Source organism: Microcebus murinus, chromosome 9 (genome assembly GCF_040939455.1).
Source record: "Microcebus murinus isolate Inina chromosome 9, M.murinus_Inina_mat1.0, whole genome shotgun sequence".
In the NCBI taxonomy this organism is placed as follows: Eukaryota; Metazoa; Chordata; class Mammalia; order Primates; family Cheirogaleidae; genus Microcebus; species Microcebus murinus.
The window spans coordinates 93,533,324-93,552,140 of NC_134112.1; the positions used below are offsets into that span (position 1 = coordinate 93,533,324).

At 36.4% G+C, this 18,817-nt stretch overlaps 1 protein-coding gene across 3 annotated transcripts in view; it reads right to left on the reverse strand.

Moving 5' to 3' along the window:
* TPK1 (thiamin pyrophosphokinase 1) overlaps nucleotides 1-18,817 on the reverse strand; it is a 357,684-nt gene that overhangs the window by 188,714 nt on the left and 150,153 nt on the right. For all 3 annotated transcript variants that reach the window (XM_012768143.2, XM_012768142.2, XM_012768141.3), the window contains one exon: nucleotides 4,288-4,360. In XM_012768143.2, the coding sequence (XP_012623597.1) occupies nucleotides 4,288-4,360 (73 nt within the window). The remainder of the gene's footprint in view (nucleotides 1-4,287; nucleotides 4,361-18,817) is intronic.

Sequence of the window (18,817 nt, forward strand, 5' to 3'; positions counted from 1 at the left end):
TCTTGACCACTGTTTTGATACTACACTATGTTCTTCTAGAACTCGGAAGGATTAACAGAGAAGATAAAATCAGAACTTGGATCTCGAGTCCTATTCCTAATTTAAGACTAGGGTCATTCTCACCATACTGTCTAGAACATTGCCTTGTGTTGCTCACAACACTTTCTGGAAAGCCAAAATACTCACCAGTAGTACAAAGGAAGACATATTTAAAGCTTGCCTATGCCCTTGCTAATTTCCTACTACCAAATCACCTTGAATCTTCTGTGTTCCACCTTGGCTCAATTCTATATCCTATAAATAGCTTTTAGGTAATTAAAAAATTTATCAGTTTCTTTGGTTTTAGTCATTCTTGGGCTAGTCTAACTACTGCACCTTTATTTATCCTTGGTGCCCCAGAATCAAAGGGTTGGGGAGATATGTTGGAGATGTGAGGTAGAGTGTTTAGGTATCACATAGACCATTATCACATTGGTGTGATGCTGATATTCATTCCCTGGGATGCTAAATTATACAGCACAAGGAACTAATTACTTAACCCAATAGGCCAAAGATGTTACCTGCTGAGACACAGTGGCAGTAACTGAGTCCCAGTTTTAACAATATTCTTTTCATAGAAAACATGGACATGGATCCTCCAGCTGTCTCTGACTAGCTCTACCATTTTGTTCAAGTCACTGAAGCTGTCTGGGCCTCAGTTTCCCCCTCAGAAAATTGGGCTGAAGAATATTGTTTGATTTTTTTTTATTACATTTTAAATTGCAGTCAGCCATTCATATCCACAGGGCATTGGTTCCAGGACCCAGAATATACCAAAGTCCACGGATACTCAATGCCCTTAGTCAGCCCTCCATAGCCACGGGGTCCACAGCCACGGCTGGCTGAATCCCTGAACGTGGAGCCTACAGATATGCAGGGATGACTGTATTTTATACTTTTATTATTATAACATATTTTTAACCTCCTATCCTATACACCTACATTTACAGAAAAACCTTGCTATTCTGTAACTTTTTAAGGCATCAGCTAAATACTACAACTAGTTCCTTAACCTCATGAATATTAAGGAAGCATGCTTTAAAATTCCCTGTCCTATATCCAGCGAAGACTATACAGCATGAAAGAGTATCAGGAGTTACATGAGATAATGTAGTTTCTTTTACAAAGTGCTCAGAAAACCGAAATGCAGGTGGGCATTATAGATGGACTAATTGAGAAGATTGAAATAGCTTATTCTAGCCTTGGATGAGAAAAGTATTGACTGACCCAGAAAAATGGGGAAAAAAAAATAAAATATCAAGGGGAAAATCAATGAGACCTTCTTCATTCTGAATTAATAGTAGTGAACCAGGCAGGGAAGAACTAAGACAAACAGGCAAAAGGGGAAGCACAAAGATGTTACAGCCATCTAGAAAGGAAGATCTTTACAGAGTAAATTAAGGACTGCACACCATTTGCCAAGTTGAACACTCGGTATGCTAAATGCTGCCTAGACAGTCCACTTTATGATTTTAACAAATGTTTAGCATTTTAAATTTCTCCTTTATTTTACTTTTTTCACTAAAGCTCCGGTTTCAGCCTCATTGAAAACTCAGACCAGGTGCGGTGGGGGTACATTTGAAAGTGGAGATTACCTCCTTTCATTTGTGAAAGAGCAGCTTAAAGACTATTTAAGTTGGAGATAATGGCTCATATGAATTGTGTGTAATGTTGCATTAACTTGTTGTAATCATCATCATTATTAAAACTACAGCCAAACACTCACCATGTGCTCTACAGGGCATATTAACTATTTAAAAGACATCACCTGTGTCCTCTAGAATGTACCCTAAAAGTTCAAAAGCAATGAGTTCAATATTCACTGACACATGAAAAAAAACTGGACCGTACTATACCAACTTAGAACTATGCAATTCAGGAATTGGAAGGTTCAGCTAAATCTCGGTTAAAAAACTAAACCTTAACAAATATAATTTGGTTTTTAAGGTTAAAAAAAAAAAGGGAAGCAGGAAATATAAGAGAAGGTCATCAAGGGGTATTAACTCAAATTTTCCCTTTATCCTTGACCCCCATTTTATGGCATTGAGAAATAAAAAAAAAAGCTGGTTTCCCCTATTCCTCCTCCTGGGCAGGAATGATCAGACCGGCACTTCCAGTTTTGGCAAGCCAGCAGCAGTGAAGACGGGGGAGATGGGTCACACCTGGCTAGATCTTCAACTTGTTTTTTGAGTGTGCTTGTCCCTGCCTCTCCCGCTGTTTCTTCTGCTCCGGAAAACATGATTAATATCTATGCACTTGCGAAACTCTGCACTGTAAGCAAGGCTGAGGCTTTCCATCCGGATGAGGTGGAGGTATGGAGTTAATGAGAAGTGAGACTGTGGGGAATGAATAGGAACATGCCAATGTTAAAGTAATTGGGCATGAATATCAAACACTGACTTGGGAATAGTCTTCATTTGCTGAGGGAAAGTCTGATCAGCTGGTGGGCAGATGGAATGCGCAGAGACTTGCATCCACTGCCAGCCCCAGAATTCCGTATCACAGCAGCCTATACTTTGTTAAAACCTCTGTACCTCTCTGCTTTACCACCTAGAATCAAGTTTTCCTTTCTTTCCTCTTTCTTCTTTACTTTTCCTTCTTTTTTCCTTCCTTCCAACAACTCCTTCCTAAGAAAGGCTTCCTCTCTTCTTTTTGCATTGATCTCATCTGTCCCCAAGCCTCGAAAAGAATTTAAAGTTTTTTGATTTCAATATCTGTTTCTTAAAAATATACATACATACATACATACATATATTAGGTCATTAAATATGAAATGTCTAACTTTGAATAAAAAGTTTAGTTTATTATATCTCAAACGAGAAGGAGTAGGATTAATCAAAGTATGGGTCTAAACTATCGATATACTTTTGCCATCCAAATGTTAGCTTGCTTATGCCACCAGTGAGGAAGCCTGGAGAGTAAGTGGTGACGAAATCATGAAAGGCGTTTTCCACAGATTGTTGAGAATTGAATATTTCTTCCTTGCATGAAGTGGTCCAAAGCTTGGAAGGAGTCCTACTTAGTCGGTGCAAGGTCTGGTGAATATGGCGGAACTGGTTCAATGATGGAACTCATATTTGAAAATAACACAAATTTCTGACTTATCCATGGTTTCACAAAAATTGCTCTAAAAATTTTTTGAAAGATGATCACAAGACGAACCAGGCATTTGAAAGAATAATAAAATAACAACAAAAATAAATCAAGAAGTGTCAATGTGAAATGTCAAAGATATTAACTGTCAAACAGTACTTACGGGAATTGGACATTTCATAGTTAATAATGTAGTATGTGTAATTTGTTAATGCCAGTTGATGTGTTGTGGCTAGAAGAATTACTGATGCCATAATAATTTTATTGTCAAAACTCTGCATTGTCTTCCAAAACCAGTGAAACTTTGAATTATTAATTACTTTAATACACTCCTATGTGACTTATATCATTCCCAATTAGATGATTTATATGTTCTTAAGTGACAAAGATCTCTGGACAACTTGCACAACAATAAAGACAAAAGGAACACCTTAAAAAGATGTAGATTATTATTAAATATTTATCTCAAGTTGTAATAAATAGGTTTATTCAGAACAGAGTAATAATAATTTTAAGAAAACTAACTGTTAAAGAAAAAAAAACTTTGGTTCTAAAATTCTAGGAACACACAATTATGCATTTTTATAAAAATTCATTTACAAAGATGTTTTTAATAGAGAAAGAAAAGAACAAATTAAGTGTACATCATTTGGGAACTGATTAAGTGAAATAAGGTATATTCATTAAATAAAATTAAAATGATCTGTTAAAAATACATAATAACTAATGAGGATATGGGCGATAATAGTATATTATTAAATGGGCATATATAAACAATAACCTCATTTAAAATATATATGCTTAGAAGACTGATTAATGCTTATCTGGTGGTAAAATTTCTGCAAGATTGTGTTCCCATTTGTAATTTTGTAAATTACCATTTTGAATGTGTATTCCAATTGCTATAATTAAACTTTAAAAAGTAATCAAGTGATGAGTTTCTCAATCCCTACCTATACAAGAAGAAAATCAGAACCAACACAGGAAAAGCAATCATATGAAAGAGATCTTAATATATTGATATTATATATACAAAATAATTATAAATTATAATTATAATTATAAATTATAATTATAAAATAATTATAAATTATATACAAAATAATTATAAATATAATTTATATTAAGATAAAAATATCTTAATATATGGTTTACCTTAATAGTGTAGTACTCTTTGACTTCAGGCCTAATAGAATCAAAGTCTCCACTGATGAATTCAGGCAAAAACCTGAAAGAAACAGTTCCAAGTCAGTCAACTAGTTGGGTCTATGTATTTGTGAAAGTTTCAAACTGTCATTATAAGGACAGAGAGAAAACTAATACACACAAAACAAAAAAAGAAACACAGAGACTGTCTTTAAAGCATAGAGGATGTCACTTCATGTTCTCTTGGTTTCAATATAATATGATTGGGGCAAACACACACCCAACTATTTCATTAACTCAGTCACAACACCAGTCAATACTTAGGTTTTGAAACAAATAGATAAAAATTTAAGAAGATTATCAGTTAAAAAAACTCCCAATTCAAAAACTGTAACATAAACAGTCATCATCTTTGCATATTACCTTCTACACACACACACACACACACAGTCCTTTACATTATTGTGCCCTCACACAAGGTCCCAGTTGTCACCAGATTTGAACAGAACAAGTGATGCTGAGGATTGGTATCCTGTGCTGAGCAGGAGCCCATTCAAAGACATTTTCCAAACATCCTATTGACATATTTCTAGAAACAGGAGTCTTTTAGATAGGTTTGAAAAACTAGAAGAGTCCCAGTTATTCAATATAGGGAGGGATTCCCAAATGTGGTTGTTTGCAATAATATTACAATGACTTTACTTCTCTTCCCTGCCATGTTTTTTTCACAACTCATTTTAGAAAGCCTATCTCACTCCATCCATGTAAGCCATCTTTATTATTTTTATGTGAAAAAATAAATTTAACACAACCCGGTAGAATTTCTTCCCACCTAAAACGCCTAACTGTGGAGAAATAAAACATCTCCTGATTTCTTAGGATTCCTGAAAAAAAACCCTAGCCTCCTGAATCTCAGAAATGTTTGTGATATAAAGAAGGGAATGTTCACTTTCACTAGAGGGGAAATATTCTACCTTTCACATACCAGGAGAATCAGAAATGTAATCATTTACCTAGTTCGTTGGTTTGATTCAAAAGAATACCAAAACTTATGTCTTCTGAAGAGGCCCGAATTGTTCCCTAACTAACTAGGTCTCTCGTTAAAGGGAGGCTGGTATGTTATCTCCCTGGTCAAAAAAGATGAAGAAGCACCAGAACATGGAGACAATTCTAGGTCATAAAATCCAAGAAATACTTAAAAAAAAAATATCCAAGACACAGAAGGCTATCTGGCTCCTGAAAGATTTTCCTAATATCCCATGGGGTTTAGGATTCAGGTCCATAACATTTCCAAGGAGACCCTTTCAAGCCAGAGAGAACACACTTGCCATTTCCTGCTTAACAAGCAGAGAAAAAACAAACAACAAACAAACAAGATCACATTGCCTGTCCTTCCCCTATAGGTGTGCAACTACCAGCAGAGAACAACTGTTCTAGCTCTCATTGCATGGGCTGAGGAGTAAAAAAGTAGAGCAAAGGAGACTGATGTCGTAGGAAATCTGACTCTGAATACATAGGGTGTTCCTTCAGGATAAAATTAACAGAGATGAATATGAAAAAAAAACAATACTAGCCTTGCCCTTTTTTTTGCGCATTTTTTTTAAGGTTTTTAACTCAATTGGAAATATGTTGGGCCAACTTCTTTGAGTTCTACATCTTCCTAGGACTAAATGATTAGACGTAGCTCTACCACATAGATCTGTACCACATAAATTGCTTAGCTTGGATAAGCCAGGCCCAGTCATTTTTTCATTAACCAATCCATTCCACAAATATTTACTGAACATAAACTATGTGCAAAAAAGCAAAACCTATTTCAGAATAAGGTAGAATTGGAAAGTAAATGGAAGTATCTAGGTTATAAAATCACTTTAACTGGCTTTCACATCTTTCTATAAACTTTCTTCCTCAAAATTTCACTGCATACCACATCTATTACATTCTATTTCAATTTATACATATTTAGGTTAACTACCTCATACCTTACCACTATTAGGGCCCAAAACAGACTATTAGTTCTTGTTCGTTATTTTTTTTCTGTTTTATATAATAAATTCACTTACTAATATTTTTAAAGTTTCTTTACAATGCTTCCACCCACCACCAAATACATGCAAATTGATACTCATATGGATCACAGAATATTAACATTGGAAAGGATAAAAGAAATTATCTTTCTAATAACCCCATTGTCTTTTCTGAGGAAATGAGATCCTGAGATCCAAGACACCAAGTGAATCGTCTGCATGGCCAGTGTCCGATCTATTTCACCGTGTAAGGCGACCATGTAAAATTAGGATTCTGGGTCTGTGCTGTCTGGTTCAAGCAACTTCCTAATAAGACTGACTTTATATTACTCTCCAAATTTCAGGCCCTCAGACTTCTAGAACCAATTTGGCAGTTTCCAAATAGCATATTGATTTTGGCAATAAATAAAAATGAAAAATACAAGCCGAGACACACAGGCAACAGAACATCTGCCTCTTAGGAGAGATCATCTTAAAGAGAATTAGGTCTCCTTCTAACTTACACTGTGAATAATGAGAAAAAGCAATCATGTACATTCACTTATACTGTCATATATAAGATATTAACAGGAAAACAAAATTATACAGATAAAAGATACCTTATGTCGGTTAACTTTTAATGTAAGTTTCCCCAATGTAACATATATGCATTCACATTAAACCAGGATGCTCATTTCTAAGAAGACCTATGCCAAAAATACACCTGGTATTCATGCTGAGATGACTAAAATAATTATAACTATTCCTCATATGATACACTAGCTTTTGAAACTTCCTGAAATGTACTTTTTGACGCTACAATTAAAAGCCCATCTCACTTTTCCTGAGGCGCCTGTTGCCATGGCACCTGGGCACTCTGAAGAGGTGCTTATTGGGAATGACACTTCACAGATGTAGAAGAGCTATGTTACGATATAAATGACAGTTTACACAAGCAGATTATTCTCAGAACTCTTTGGGGACTGATTACCCATAGCAACTGACTATGAGCATATGGATTTGTGTAGCCACTGACCACATTTCTGCCCACGGTGACTTAGATACACCAATATACCTGTTTTTGTTATCCTCAATCTAGGGGCACTGACTTGTTGGTACTAAAAGGTATCCCAAACTCTCCACAAATGGCCCACCCAGACTCCTTTCTAGTTTTTATTTCAATTCTTACTACATTTGTCACTTACACATTACAAAACAAGAGTCCAAAAAGGGTTGATGGGATTAAGATCCATCACATGTAATAAAGGAAAGGGAAGCTGATAAATTTAGAAAATGTGCCTAAACATGATGTGGTAGAAGACAACTGCTGTCTTTGATAAGACCTTCTTGATACCACTGAAGGAGAATCTCTCTCCGCTAAGTCTTATTTTATTCCTCCAAGAAAGACACTATTAGTTCCTTAAAACTTCAATAGCACTAAACCTCTCACTTTCTATTTTGTTTTAAGCAATTTCTGTATATGTCTTTTAGTGTCTACTAGACAGTAAATTCTTTGAAGCGAGATCTATCTCTGATTCATCTTGGTATCCCCAAAGTGCCAAGGACAGATATCAATAAAATGAAAAGGTGGAGGAGGAGAATGAAGTGGGGGAGGAAGAGAAAGAGAAGAAAGGATGGAAGGGTGAGAAGAGGAAGTAAGAAAGAAAAGAAAAAAAGGGAAGAAGGGTGAAGGAGGGGAAGGAAGAGGTAGGAAAAGGTAGAAAAAGGTACAAAGTGAAAAGCCAAGAGCGGGGAGGAAGGGGAAATGGAGTGTGGAAAAGAAGAATGAGGACAGAAACATGTATCAGGAGCTTACTATTTTGGACAACCTTCCCCAACTTCCTAGAATGTGCAAATCATTTAAGCTTTCTACGTCTCATTTTCCCTTGTGTAAAATGAGGATAATTTAGAGTGGCTGTGAGAACTAAGAGTTAATATATGTAAAACACTCAGAAAATGCCTGGCATGCAGTAAGCACAATTGAAGCTATTCAGTTAAAATAAAAGTTATTACTAGAGAAGTGGCTTGCCCTAGATTATAAGGCTAATATGAGGTCCACTCCACCTAACCTTTGTTCTTTAATGGGTTTAAGTATATAGCCTCCCACCTATACACATTTAAGAAACAGAACAATAAGGTTTTCTTGTAGAGAAAGTTCTCTACATAAATGTACTATCTCCTCCTGATTTTATTAATCACTATTAATTTGATCAACTTGTATATTTTATAAAAGTGTCTCTGAGGCAGAAGGGAAGAAGGATTTGTGCAGGTGATAACTGAAGGAAAGATGGGATTTTCATGAAAAGAATGTTAGGAGAAGAATATTTGAGAACATTACCCAAGAAAAGCAGGCCCGCAGATGCAAGAAGCAAAAGTACTCAGAAGAAAGGAGGACTTGGTCATTTAAAGATTTGCTCTAACATTCTCTACAAAACTGCACAACTTAAGGGGAGGGAGAAACAAGGGTAACACAAAATACAATATGCAAAATTGTTACCACATTTTGACTGTGTTCATAAATACAAACAATTCAACTGTTTTCATAGAGAAGTCTCTAAATAATCGTGACAAATGATATTTAAATATTTGTATAACTTTGGGTAAGAGACATTCTTGGGAAAGACAGAAAACATAATGATAAATAAGCTGATATATTAGACTTTAAAAATGTAACAACATGTTTATGGAAAAAGATGTAATAAGCAAATTCAAAATATAATGCTTTTATATATGCAAAATATATAATCCAGAAGAACTGCTGTCCCTAACATATGAAAAGCACTCCACTGTGGTAAAGAAAAAACAAGATCCAATAGAGAAGGTGTAAAAGGGTAGTCACACAAGGAAAGTCACACAAGAAATGCAAATGGTCTCTGAAGACAATATACAATGGGGAAAAGAATCCCTATTCAATAAATGGTGCTCGGAAAACTGGATAGCCACATGCAGAAGAATGAAACAGAATCCATATCTCTCACCACTCACAAAAAATAATTCAAGATAGATAAAATATTCAAATTTAAGGCATGAAACCATAAGAATTCTAGAAGAAAATGTAGGAAAAACTCTTTTAGATACCGGCTCAGGGAAAGAATTTATGACTAAGAATCCAATGGCAATTACAGCAACAACAAAAATAAATGGGATTTGATTAAATTAAAAAGCTTCTGCACAGGTAAGGGAATAATCAACAGAGCAAACAGACAACCTACAAAATGGGTGAAAATATTTGCAAACTATACATCCGATAAAGAACTTGTATCCAGAATCTACAAAGAACTCAAGCAAATCAGCAAGAAAAAAGCAAACAACCCCATTAAAAAGTGGGCAAAAGACATGAACAGAAGTTTTTCAAAAGAAGATAGACAAATGGCCAATAAACATATGAAAAATTGCTCATTGTCACTAATCATCAGCAAAAACCCCAATTAAAACCACAATGAAATGTCACCTTACCCCTATCAAAATGCCTTTCATTAAAAAGTCCAAAAACAATAGATGCTGGTGTGGAGGCAGAGAGTAAGGAATGCTTATACACTGGAGGGAAGGCAAATTTGTACAACCTTTATGTAAAATAATATGGGGATTCCTCAAAGAACTAAAAGTAGACCCTACCCTTTGATCCAGCAATCCCACTACTGGGTATCCACCCAAAGGAAAAGAAGTCATTTTATCAAAAAGACACCTCACTTGAACCTTTATTGCAGCACAACTCACAATTGCAAACATGTGGAATCAACCCGAGTGCCCATCAACTCATGAGTGGATTAATAATATATGGTATATATATACCATGGAGTACTACTCAGCCATAAAAATGGATGAATTAATGCCTTTTGCAACAATTTGGATGGAACTGGATACCATTATCCTAAGTGAAGTATCCAAAGAATGGAAAAACAAATAGCACATGTACTCACTATTAAATTGGAACTAACCAATGAGCACCCATGTGCACAGAGGGATGTAAAACTCAGTGGAAATCAAGCAGCAGGGGACGAGGGAAGAGGGGAAGGGTGAAAACCTACCTGATGGATACAATGAACACTATTTGGGTTATGGGCACACTTATAGCCATGACTCAAGCATTATAAAAGTGATCCATGTACCAAAAACATTTGTACCCTATTTTGAAATAAACAAATCTAAAAGAAAAGAAATGCAAAGGGAAGTATACAAAAACATGCCAAATCTAATAGTGGAAAGGAAATAAATGTTAAAGCAATAGTAGGATACTACATTTTACTTAAAGAACTGTCAAAAATTAAGAAGAGTGAGTGCTAATCAGGCTGAGTAAAAATGGGTACAGACATAGACTAGTGAAATAGTGAATGGGATACAGTCTGGAAACAGACCAACCCACTCTGGGAATCTATCCTATTTAAAAAATAAGTAAATAACAGTGCATAGGATACCTATACAACAAAGGGGGGGAATAATAAGGGAAAAAAAGGTTGAATGGTCAACAATACAGGGAAAGGGGAATAAAACATAATGTACCCTGTTAGGGAAAGTAGACAGCTTTCAGATGAACTGACCTCTATCTGCTGTCCTAGAGGGAATGTCCACTACAAGTTATTCAGTAAAAAAGGCAAGTTCTAGAAAAATGCATGTACTATTATCTTGACTGTATTGTTTTAAGACAATAAAATAAAAACAAAAAAATATGTCTGTACATTTTTGTATTAGCATGGAGGAAATTACAGAAGTGAATGAATCAAGGTATTCACACTAATTATCTCAGAGGGTAGGATTAATTTTTCTTTGAAAAATTTTATAAAGCTTATCTTAATTTGATAGCTAAAAAGAAAATTAATAATGACATTTGGGAAAGCCAACAAAAATGTGAAGGAAAATCAAAAATTAACTGAAAACTCTTAGACTCTGATTATAAGAACGTTAAACAGTACTCAGCGGCCACTGAGGTTGTTATAAATGACTCTAGTTAAGTTATCTGATTCAGGCAAATGTTTTATCTCTTAAGATGCTTGATCTCATCTTCTCAAACTGAGTAGCCCAGGAATCAACACCACAGGGTAGAAAAATAACTTTGTTTCCCAAAATAATTATGTAAGGATTTCTTTATATACTAATGAACATCCAAGGAAAACAACAACAATAAAAATACAGATGGAATCTCCGTATCACACAGTTAAAATAATGATTGGGGAATAGAGTGAGGAGGGAGCAATAGGAAAAAATATAATTTTTCAGAAAAACCTGTTGATTTAGACAAAGAGGGAAACATAAGTTGCAAAAAGGAAGACAAACTGATGGCTTTTATGGTAGAGCTGTGTCCCCAACCTCTGGGCTGGTCCTTCACCTGCCAGGAACCAGCCGCACAGCAGGGGGTGAGCGAGCCCCTCCCCATCGCTCCACATTCCCCCACCCCCACAGTCCACGGGAAAATTGTCCTCCATGAAACTGGTCCCTGGTGCCAAAAAGGTTGGGGACTGACCACTGCCCTAGAGGAAACCTTCCAGGAAACACTTGTTGAATATTTGTTCTCTGCCAATCTCTGTATTTTATTCATACATTTTATATGTACTTATTAAATAACATAATTTTAGTTAATTTCTATAGCACTTCTACAAGGTTAATTTTTATCATCCTGATTTTATGGGGGAATGCCAAGTCTGAGCGACAGGAAGCCACCTGCATGGGTGTCGCACAGATTCAAGAGGCCCTCTCTCTTCCCACTGCCCCTGTCTCTCCTCCTGCCTCTCCTCCTTTTCCTTCTCCTCCTCCTCCCTGCCCTTCTGCACTGAACAACAGATGCCCAGGCTAACATAGGGAAATCTTCTTGCTACATCTCCCTCACAGGATGCAATTTCACTTCTTCCAAAATCCGGGCCCTTAATTGTAATCTGCTTTGCTTGTGTGCCCGACCAGAGCTGCATGGCAATCAGGCAGCCCTGCGAGGGCAATGCAAAGTTACTCCACACCGTTAAGTAATCAATCCCCAGGCATGCTCTACACATGTGGCCAAGCTCAGGGTTTGTTTTAATGAATGGAGAAGTGGGGAAGAGAGGCACCATCACAAAATCACACGAGGCTTACAGAAAGCATATTTCATTCTAGGTAGTAAACAAACAAATGAATATTCAATTCTGTAACTAAGCAATCAACACGAGCAATGTAAATTGTATGGGTTATTAAGAAATTAAAATATACAGGCTGCTACTTCTACCCATACAATGGGAATTAACCTCTCACTGTAACCACTTAGAAAACCAGAAAGGAAAAAAAAAAAAAACAAGTGAAATAATGGTATTCAGACAACAGAAAACAGCAGCTCAAGACAGGGATTGCTCTATGATTCTGTAATGGTGGATACATGTCACCACACATTTGTTCAAACCATAGAACGCACAGCACCAAGAGTGAACTCCTATGTAAACTGCGAATTCTGAGTGATAATGATGTGTCAATGTAGGTTCATCAATTGTAACAAATGCACCATTCTGGTAGAGGGTGTTGATAATGGGGAAATTAGGCATATGTAGGGGAAGGGATATCTTTCTTGGCTATCTTTGTGTCTTCCTCTCAATTTTGCTGTGAACCTAAAACTGCTCTTAAAAAAATAAGGAACTCTATAGAGGAGAAAGCAGTCTGGCAGTAAGGGATTAAACACAGAGTTATCATGTGACTAGAGGTTTCATTCCTAGGTATACACCAGATTTAGAGAGAAATGGAAACACATGTGCGTACAAAATCTTGTACACTAATGTTTACAGCAGCATTACTCATAATAGCCCAAAGGTGGAAACAACCCAAATGTCCATCAATGGATGAAAGGCTAAAACAAAATGTGGTATAGCCATAAAGGGGAATATTATTTGGCTATAAAAAGGTATGAGGTACCAATACATGCTACAACTTGCATGAACTTGGAAAATATTATTATGCTAAGTGAAAGAAACCAATTGCAAAAGTCCATATAACATAGGATGCTATCCAGTTGTAAGTCCAAAGTAGGGAAACCCAGAGAGACAAAAAAGAGATGAGTAGTTGTTAGGGCTGGGGGGGAAGAAGGGGGACGGTAGACAAACGGTACAGGGTTTCTTTCTGAGGTGATATAAAATGTTCCAAAATTGACAGCAATGAATGACAGTTCCTGTTGTTCCACACTGTCGCCACCACTGAAAATGGTGATGGTTGCCCTTACCTGTGAACATACCAAAACCCACTGGCTTGTACATTGTAAATGGGTAAACTGTTTGGAATATGATTACATCTGAATAAAGCTTTAAAAAAAAAATAGTAAGAATTTTAAAAAACACTATCAGCTTCATCTAATTGATATTTATAGCACACTCCAGCTACCACCAGCAGGTATATGCATTCTTTTTTAACTGTACATAGAACATTCCTCAAAATAGATCATATTCTAGGCCAGGATCAGCAGGGTTTTTCTGGGTTTTTTTTCTCTTCTTCTTAAAGAGAGAGAGTCAATATTTTAGGCTGTATAGGCTATGAGGTCTCTGTCATAACTACCCAACTCTGCCATGGTAGCATAAAAGCAGCTGCAGAAAACAAGAAAACAATGGGCATGGCCGAGTTCCAACACAACTTTATTTAGAGGCAGCTGGCCTGCAAGCTGTGGTTTGCCAACCCCTTTTCTGGGCTATAAACAAGATTCAATAGATTTAATAGGACTGAAATCATACCAAGTATGTTCTATAACACATAATTTCCTCCCTTCTTTAAAATAACCAGCTGTAATTAGTACTCCCTGGAATGGAATGTGACTACTAAAAGAATTAGTTGGGGGCCTTTAAAATCTCTATTTATATACAGCAAGTCCTCTAATAATGTCTTTTCACTCAAACGTGTTTCCCTATAATGTTAATGAGAAAAAAAAATAGATTCCAGGTAGGGGCCAGTGTATGGGTGGAGTCTGCACATTCTCCCCATGACTGCATGGATTTTCTTAAAATACTCGATTTCTTCCCACATTCCTAAAGATGTGCACACGTGTCTACATGGTCCGGTCTGAGTGAGGGTGGGTGTGTGTCGGAGTGTGCCCCATGGTGGGATGGTGCCCTGTCTAGGCTGGCTCCCGCCTGGCACCCCGAGCTGCAGGAGTAGGCTCTGGCCACCCTCCACTATGAACTGGAATAAGCGGGTAGATAATTATCTTACTTGTTTCTATCAATCTTTCTTCACTTGATCTTAGCCAAAAAGCCTAGAAGTGATTTTTATTGATCTTTCTTAAATGGGCAAAGGATCTGAATGGAGGAGAATAGCTCACATTTATTTCAATGCTTAATATTTGAAGAGTTTTGGTCTTTATTTAGAAGTTTGGTGATATTTTTGTTACCAGAAATATGCTGTAGTAACCTACCTCTTGTTGAAATCAGTTAGCCTAAGGTAAATCTGGTTTCTTTATAATGAATGTCACATTGTTTAAAGTCATAGTTTTTAGCACTTACAGACAAGGTTAAGTGAGGACTTATTGTACACAATAATATTAATTAAAAGCAATTATAGATCACGAAAGCAAGAATTTCAGTTTTCCTAGTTATATTAATATTTTATCCTACTTATTTGCACTAGTTTAAATTGCTCATGGGATTATATATTTAATATCTTATACTTAATATTTATTCATAGTGTATTTAGTGAACATATAACTAATTTAATTTTGAAATATTTTATAGTTCAGGCATACCACAAATTTTGAAAAAGTTATATTTTCAAAAGTCACCTTTTCATTGACTTACAATTTCAAATTTGAATAAGAACCCAAAATGTTATAAAAAGATTATTCTTTTTTTTTTTTTTTTTTGAGACAGAGTCTCACTTTGTTGCCTAGGCTAGAGTGAGTGCCGTGGCGTCAGCCTAGCTCACAGCAACCTCAAACTCCTGGGCTCAAGCGATCCTCCTGCCTCAGCCTCCCGAGTAGCTGGGACTACAGGCACGAGCCACCATGCCCGGCTGATTTTATATATATATATATTAGTTGGCCAATTAATTTCTTTCTATTTTTATGGTAGAGACGGGGTCTCGCTCAGGCTGGTTTTGAACTCCTGACCTTGAGCAATCCGCCTGCCTCAGCCTCCCAGAGTGCTAGGATTACAGGCGTGAGCCACTGCGCCCGGCCAAAAAAGATTATTCTTTAAAATAATATTTAACAGAAATTTTATAATCATGTATTTAATAAAATATTTACTGTTCAGTGTAACATTTGACAACATACTATTATACTAAGCATAGTATGCTATATCAGAGATGACTTTATTGCTTCTCTCTAATGCTGGTAGTTGAATATTATACATGTAGGTGGCAGAATATTAATATATTATCAGTGACTTTCATGACATAAGAGGATAGATTTTTTTCTATAATAAGGAAATTATTGGGTCTGCCTTTATGGCTTTGCTAGGATTTCAATGCTCAGACAATTGTACACAAGTGACCAGCATCTTCCGGGAATGAGATTATTTCCATTCTAGAGAACCAGTTTACATGTTTAATTAATGACCTGCCTAGTTGGAGCAAAGGAAGGATGAGATACAAAGAAGAGAAAGATAAATTCAACAGCAAACCTAAGGTAAAAGGGTTTTCAAAGAAAAGTAGTTTTCTTCTTTGCTCTGGAAAGAGCAAAAGAAAGATGAAGTCACTAAGGGAGGACCCAAGGAAATAAAATTTGTAGAATATTTACACTGCAAACATGGAGAACAAAGATTGTGTGCATATTGAATTATATATTATACATCAGATAGAATAAACAATACATTAAAATGAATTTTTATATAGTGCATATAACCTAGCATGTTTTCTCTGAGGTGAATAATATGTTGAAACCTAAATAAGGGTTTGTGTGAAAAGAATGTTCCTACTAAATCATATGTGTTATACAATGCGGGTCCAGAAAACAAAATTTATAATATGAATTACACTTACGCACAGACTACAGTTACTTTATTCTCCTTCAATCATTCTTCCAAAAATGAAGTTGGTCTTAAAAGACCCATCATCAGTTTTTTAGATGGGAATGAGGTTTGTTCAAACATCTAGGTAAGAGATAAAGAGTGGGTCGTCATCACTTACAGATTACCGCTGCCCATCTAAACACATGGCAACCGGAATGATTTAATGTAAAACTCTCCCAACAAGTCACCACCATCTGCTCCTATAAGATAGCCTAGTGTTTAAGGAATTCTATAATCTGAATCAACTGACCTTTCTAATTATCCTTCTCAACATTCTCCATAAACAGTATACAATCTTAGTTTCAAAATAAACAAAGTATTTTAAATTTGATTTGATCATAATACCACTGGTTAAAACAAAATAACTATATTGTAGACAGTTTAGAGTTTTAGATTATAGAATATTTCAGTGTCCAAGTTCAGCTAGATTGTAAAGGGCGAAACAGCTGAGGAGAGAGCTACAACTATACACTGGTGAATCCTCCATATATGTCAAGACTACTAATATAATAGTTATCATAGTCCCAAAAGGTTTGAAGCCTAAGAGTAGGTACGGACACAACTGGACCATGACAGAACTGGCACTGTCAGTCAAGCTATAGAGGCACACGGGGAGAGTCAGCCTCAGGGGAGCTAGCGAGTGAGAGAAAAGTAAAGGAGAGGCTGCATAATTATGAATACCACGTGCAAAGTTAAATAAGAGAGGCCATGGCAAGAGGGTGAGAGAGAAAATAACACCCATAACCATGCAACGGAAAGAAGAAAAGGGGGAAGACAAAAGAGTTTGTAAAAGAAATGGGATGAAAGGGAGGAGTAGTACGGCACGCCAGGAAGGCCACATCTTCATTTCTTAGATCACAGCTCGCTATGGTCAGAATGTTTGTGTCCCTTCCACAATTCTTATGTTGACACCTAATCCCCAAAGTGATAGTACTAAGAAGTGGGGCCTTTGGGAGGTGACTAAGACATGGATGGAGCCCTCATAAATGAGATTAGTACCCTTATAAAAGAGGCCCTAGGCAGCTTGTTTGCCCTTCCACCATGTGAGGATGCAGCGAGAAGGCACCATCAATGAACAAGGAAACGGTCCCTCACCAGGTACAGAATCTGCCAGTGCCTTGACCTTGGACTTCCCAGCCTCCAGAACTGTAAGAAATAAATTTCTGTTGTTTATAAGCTACACGGTTTATAATATTTTGTCATCACAGCCCAAATGGACTAAGACACAGCTGGTTTATCATTCAGTCCCTTGTATTTATACAAGGGACTGGCCTTGTCATACAAGGTGTTTATACAAGGTGGCTGGCCATGTTTCAATCTTTAAAGCAAGAGAGTGACTTTGCCAGGCACTCTTAGCTCGAGAACAGGGCTTCGCCTACTATACTCAATAAAAGTTGTACAAGTAAGTATTTCCACCATCTCTTAACATTAGGTCACTTTCCCCTTCTGTCCTTTGCCGTAATTATTTTTCAAAAAGAGGCTAGAAGTGAATGAGAGAGGTCGTTTGAATGGGAAGTGAGCTATGGGGTTATTTTCCTAGGAGGACAGGGTGGTGGTGATAGGGCACAGTAGTGCTGGAAAATGCTATATATGTTGAGAAGAATTGTGCTAAGCCCAATATAGAGCATAGCAGAAGTTTCATTTTTTCTTATTTACAAACACGAAAGAGCCCCAAAGCATATTTACAGGTTAATGCCAATTCTTCACCTTAAGAAATACAAAAAGCTAGCTCACTGATAGTGAATTACTTTGTGTAATTTATTTGCTTTATGCTTCTCTCTGTGATTCAGCTGAGGCATAATACACAGAATTCAATAAATACAGCCAGTGATAAATGCCATTAGGGTCACTAATAGGTTGTCTGCTCCTCCCAAGTTTTCTAAAGCCAAGAGTAATAAGCTGCCTAGCTATAGCTTCTCCTAGTATAGTGTCTTAAATCCTGATTCTTCCTTTCCCCCACGGCTTCCCCTACAGCAGGAGCTAAAAACTTACTTAAGAAAATGACAAAAAAGAATTTCTTAATGTATACACTTTCCTGCTGAAGTAAATATTTTACTGTCTATCCCTGCTAGTTTCTGTTTTTATCTTGCTGTGTCTATCCATTTTATATGGATGTGTGAGCCACAGACCTAAAAGACAGAGACCAGAACCTAGATAGTTCTCTACAGTCCTTAATAAAGATCTCTGTATTATAGGAATCCAAAAGAATGCGATCAGATGATAATGGGTTTGGTGTAGGTCACCTTGAAATCATAAAATCATCAGATGATGAATATCATTAATAAAAGTAAAAGGAATATTAGGGAAACATTTAAAAGGAAGACAAAAGAGGAGTATCCTCATTCAAATACAGTTGACACCAATAGCTTTTTAAATGGAAATAAAATCAAATAGGAAAAATAAATGTGACACAATAGAGAAGAATTTCAATACTTTCAAATATACATAATCTACAGTCATTATATATGCATATATAAAAATATTTTAAGTCTCTAAGGACTTCCATATTACTAAGTCTAATAGTCAATTCTCCCGTGTTACTTTATCAACAAAAGCATGTAACACAGTCGATCACTCTCTATTCCTCCATTTTCT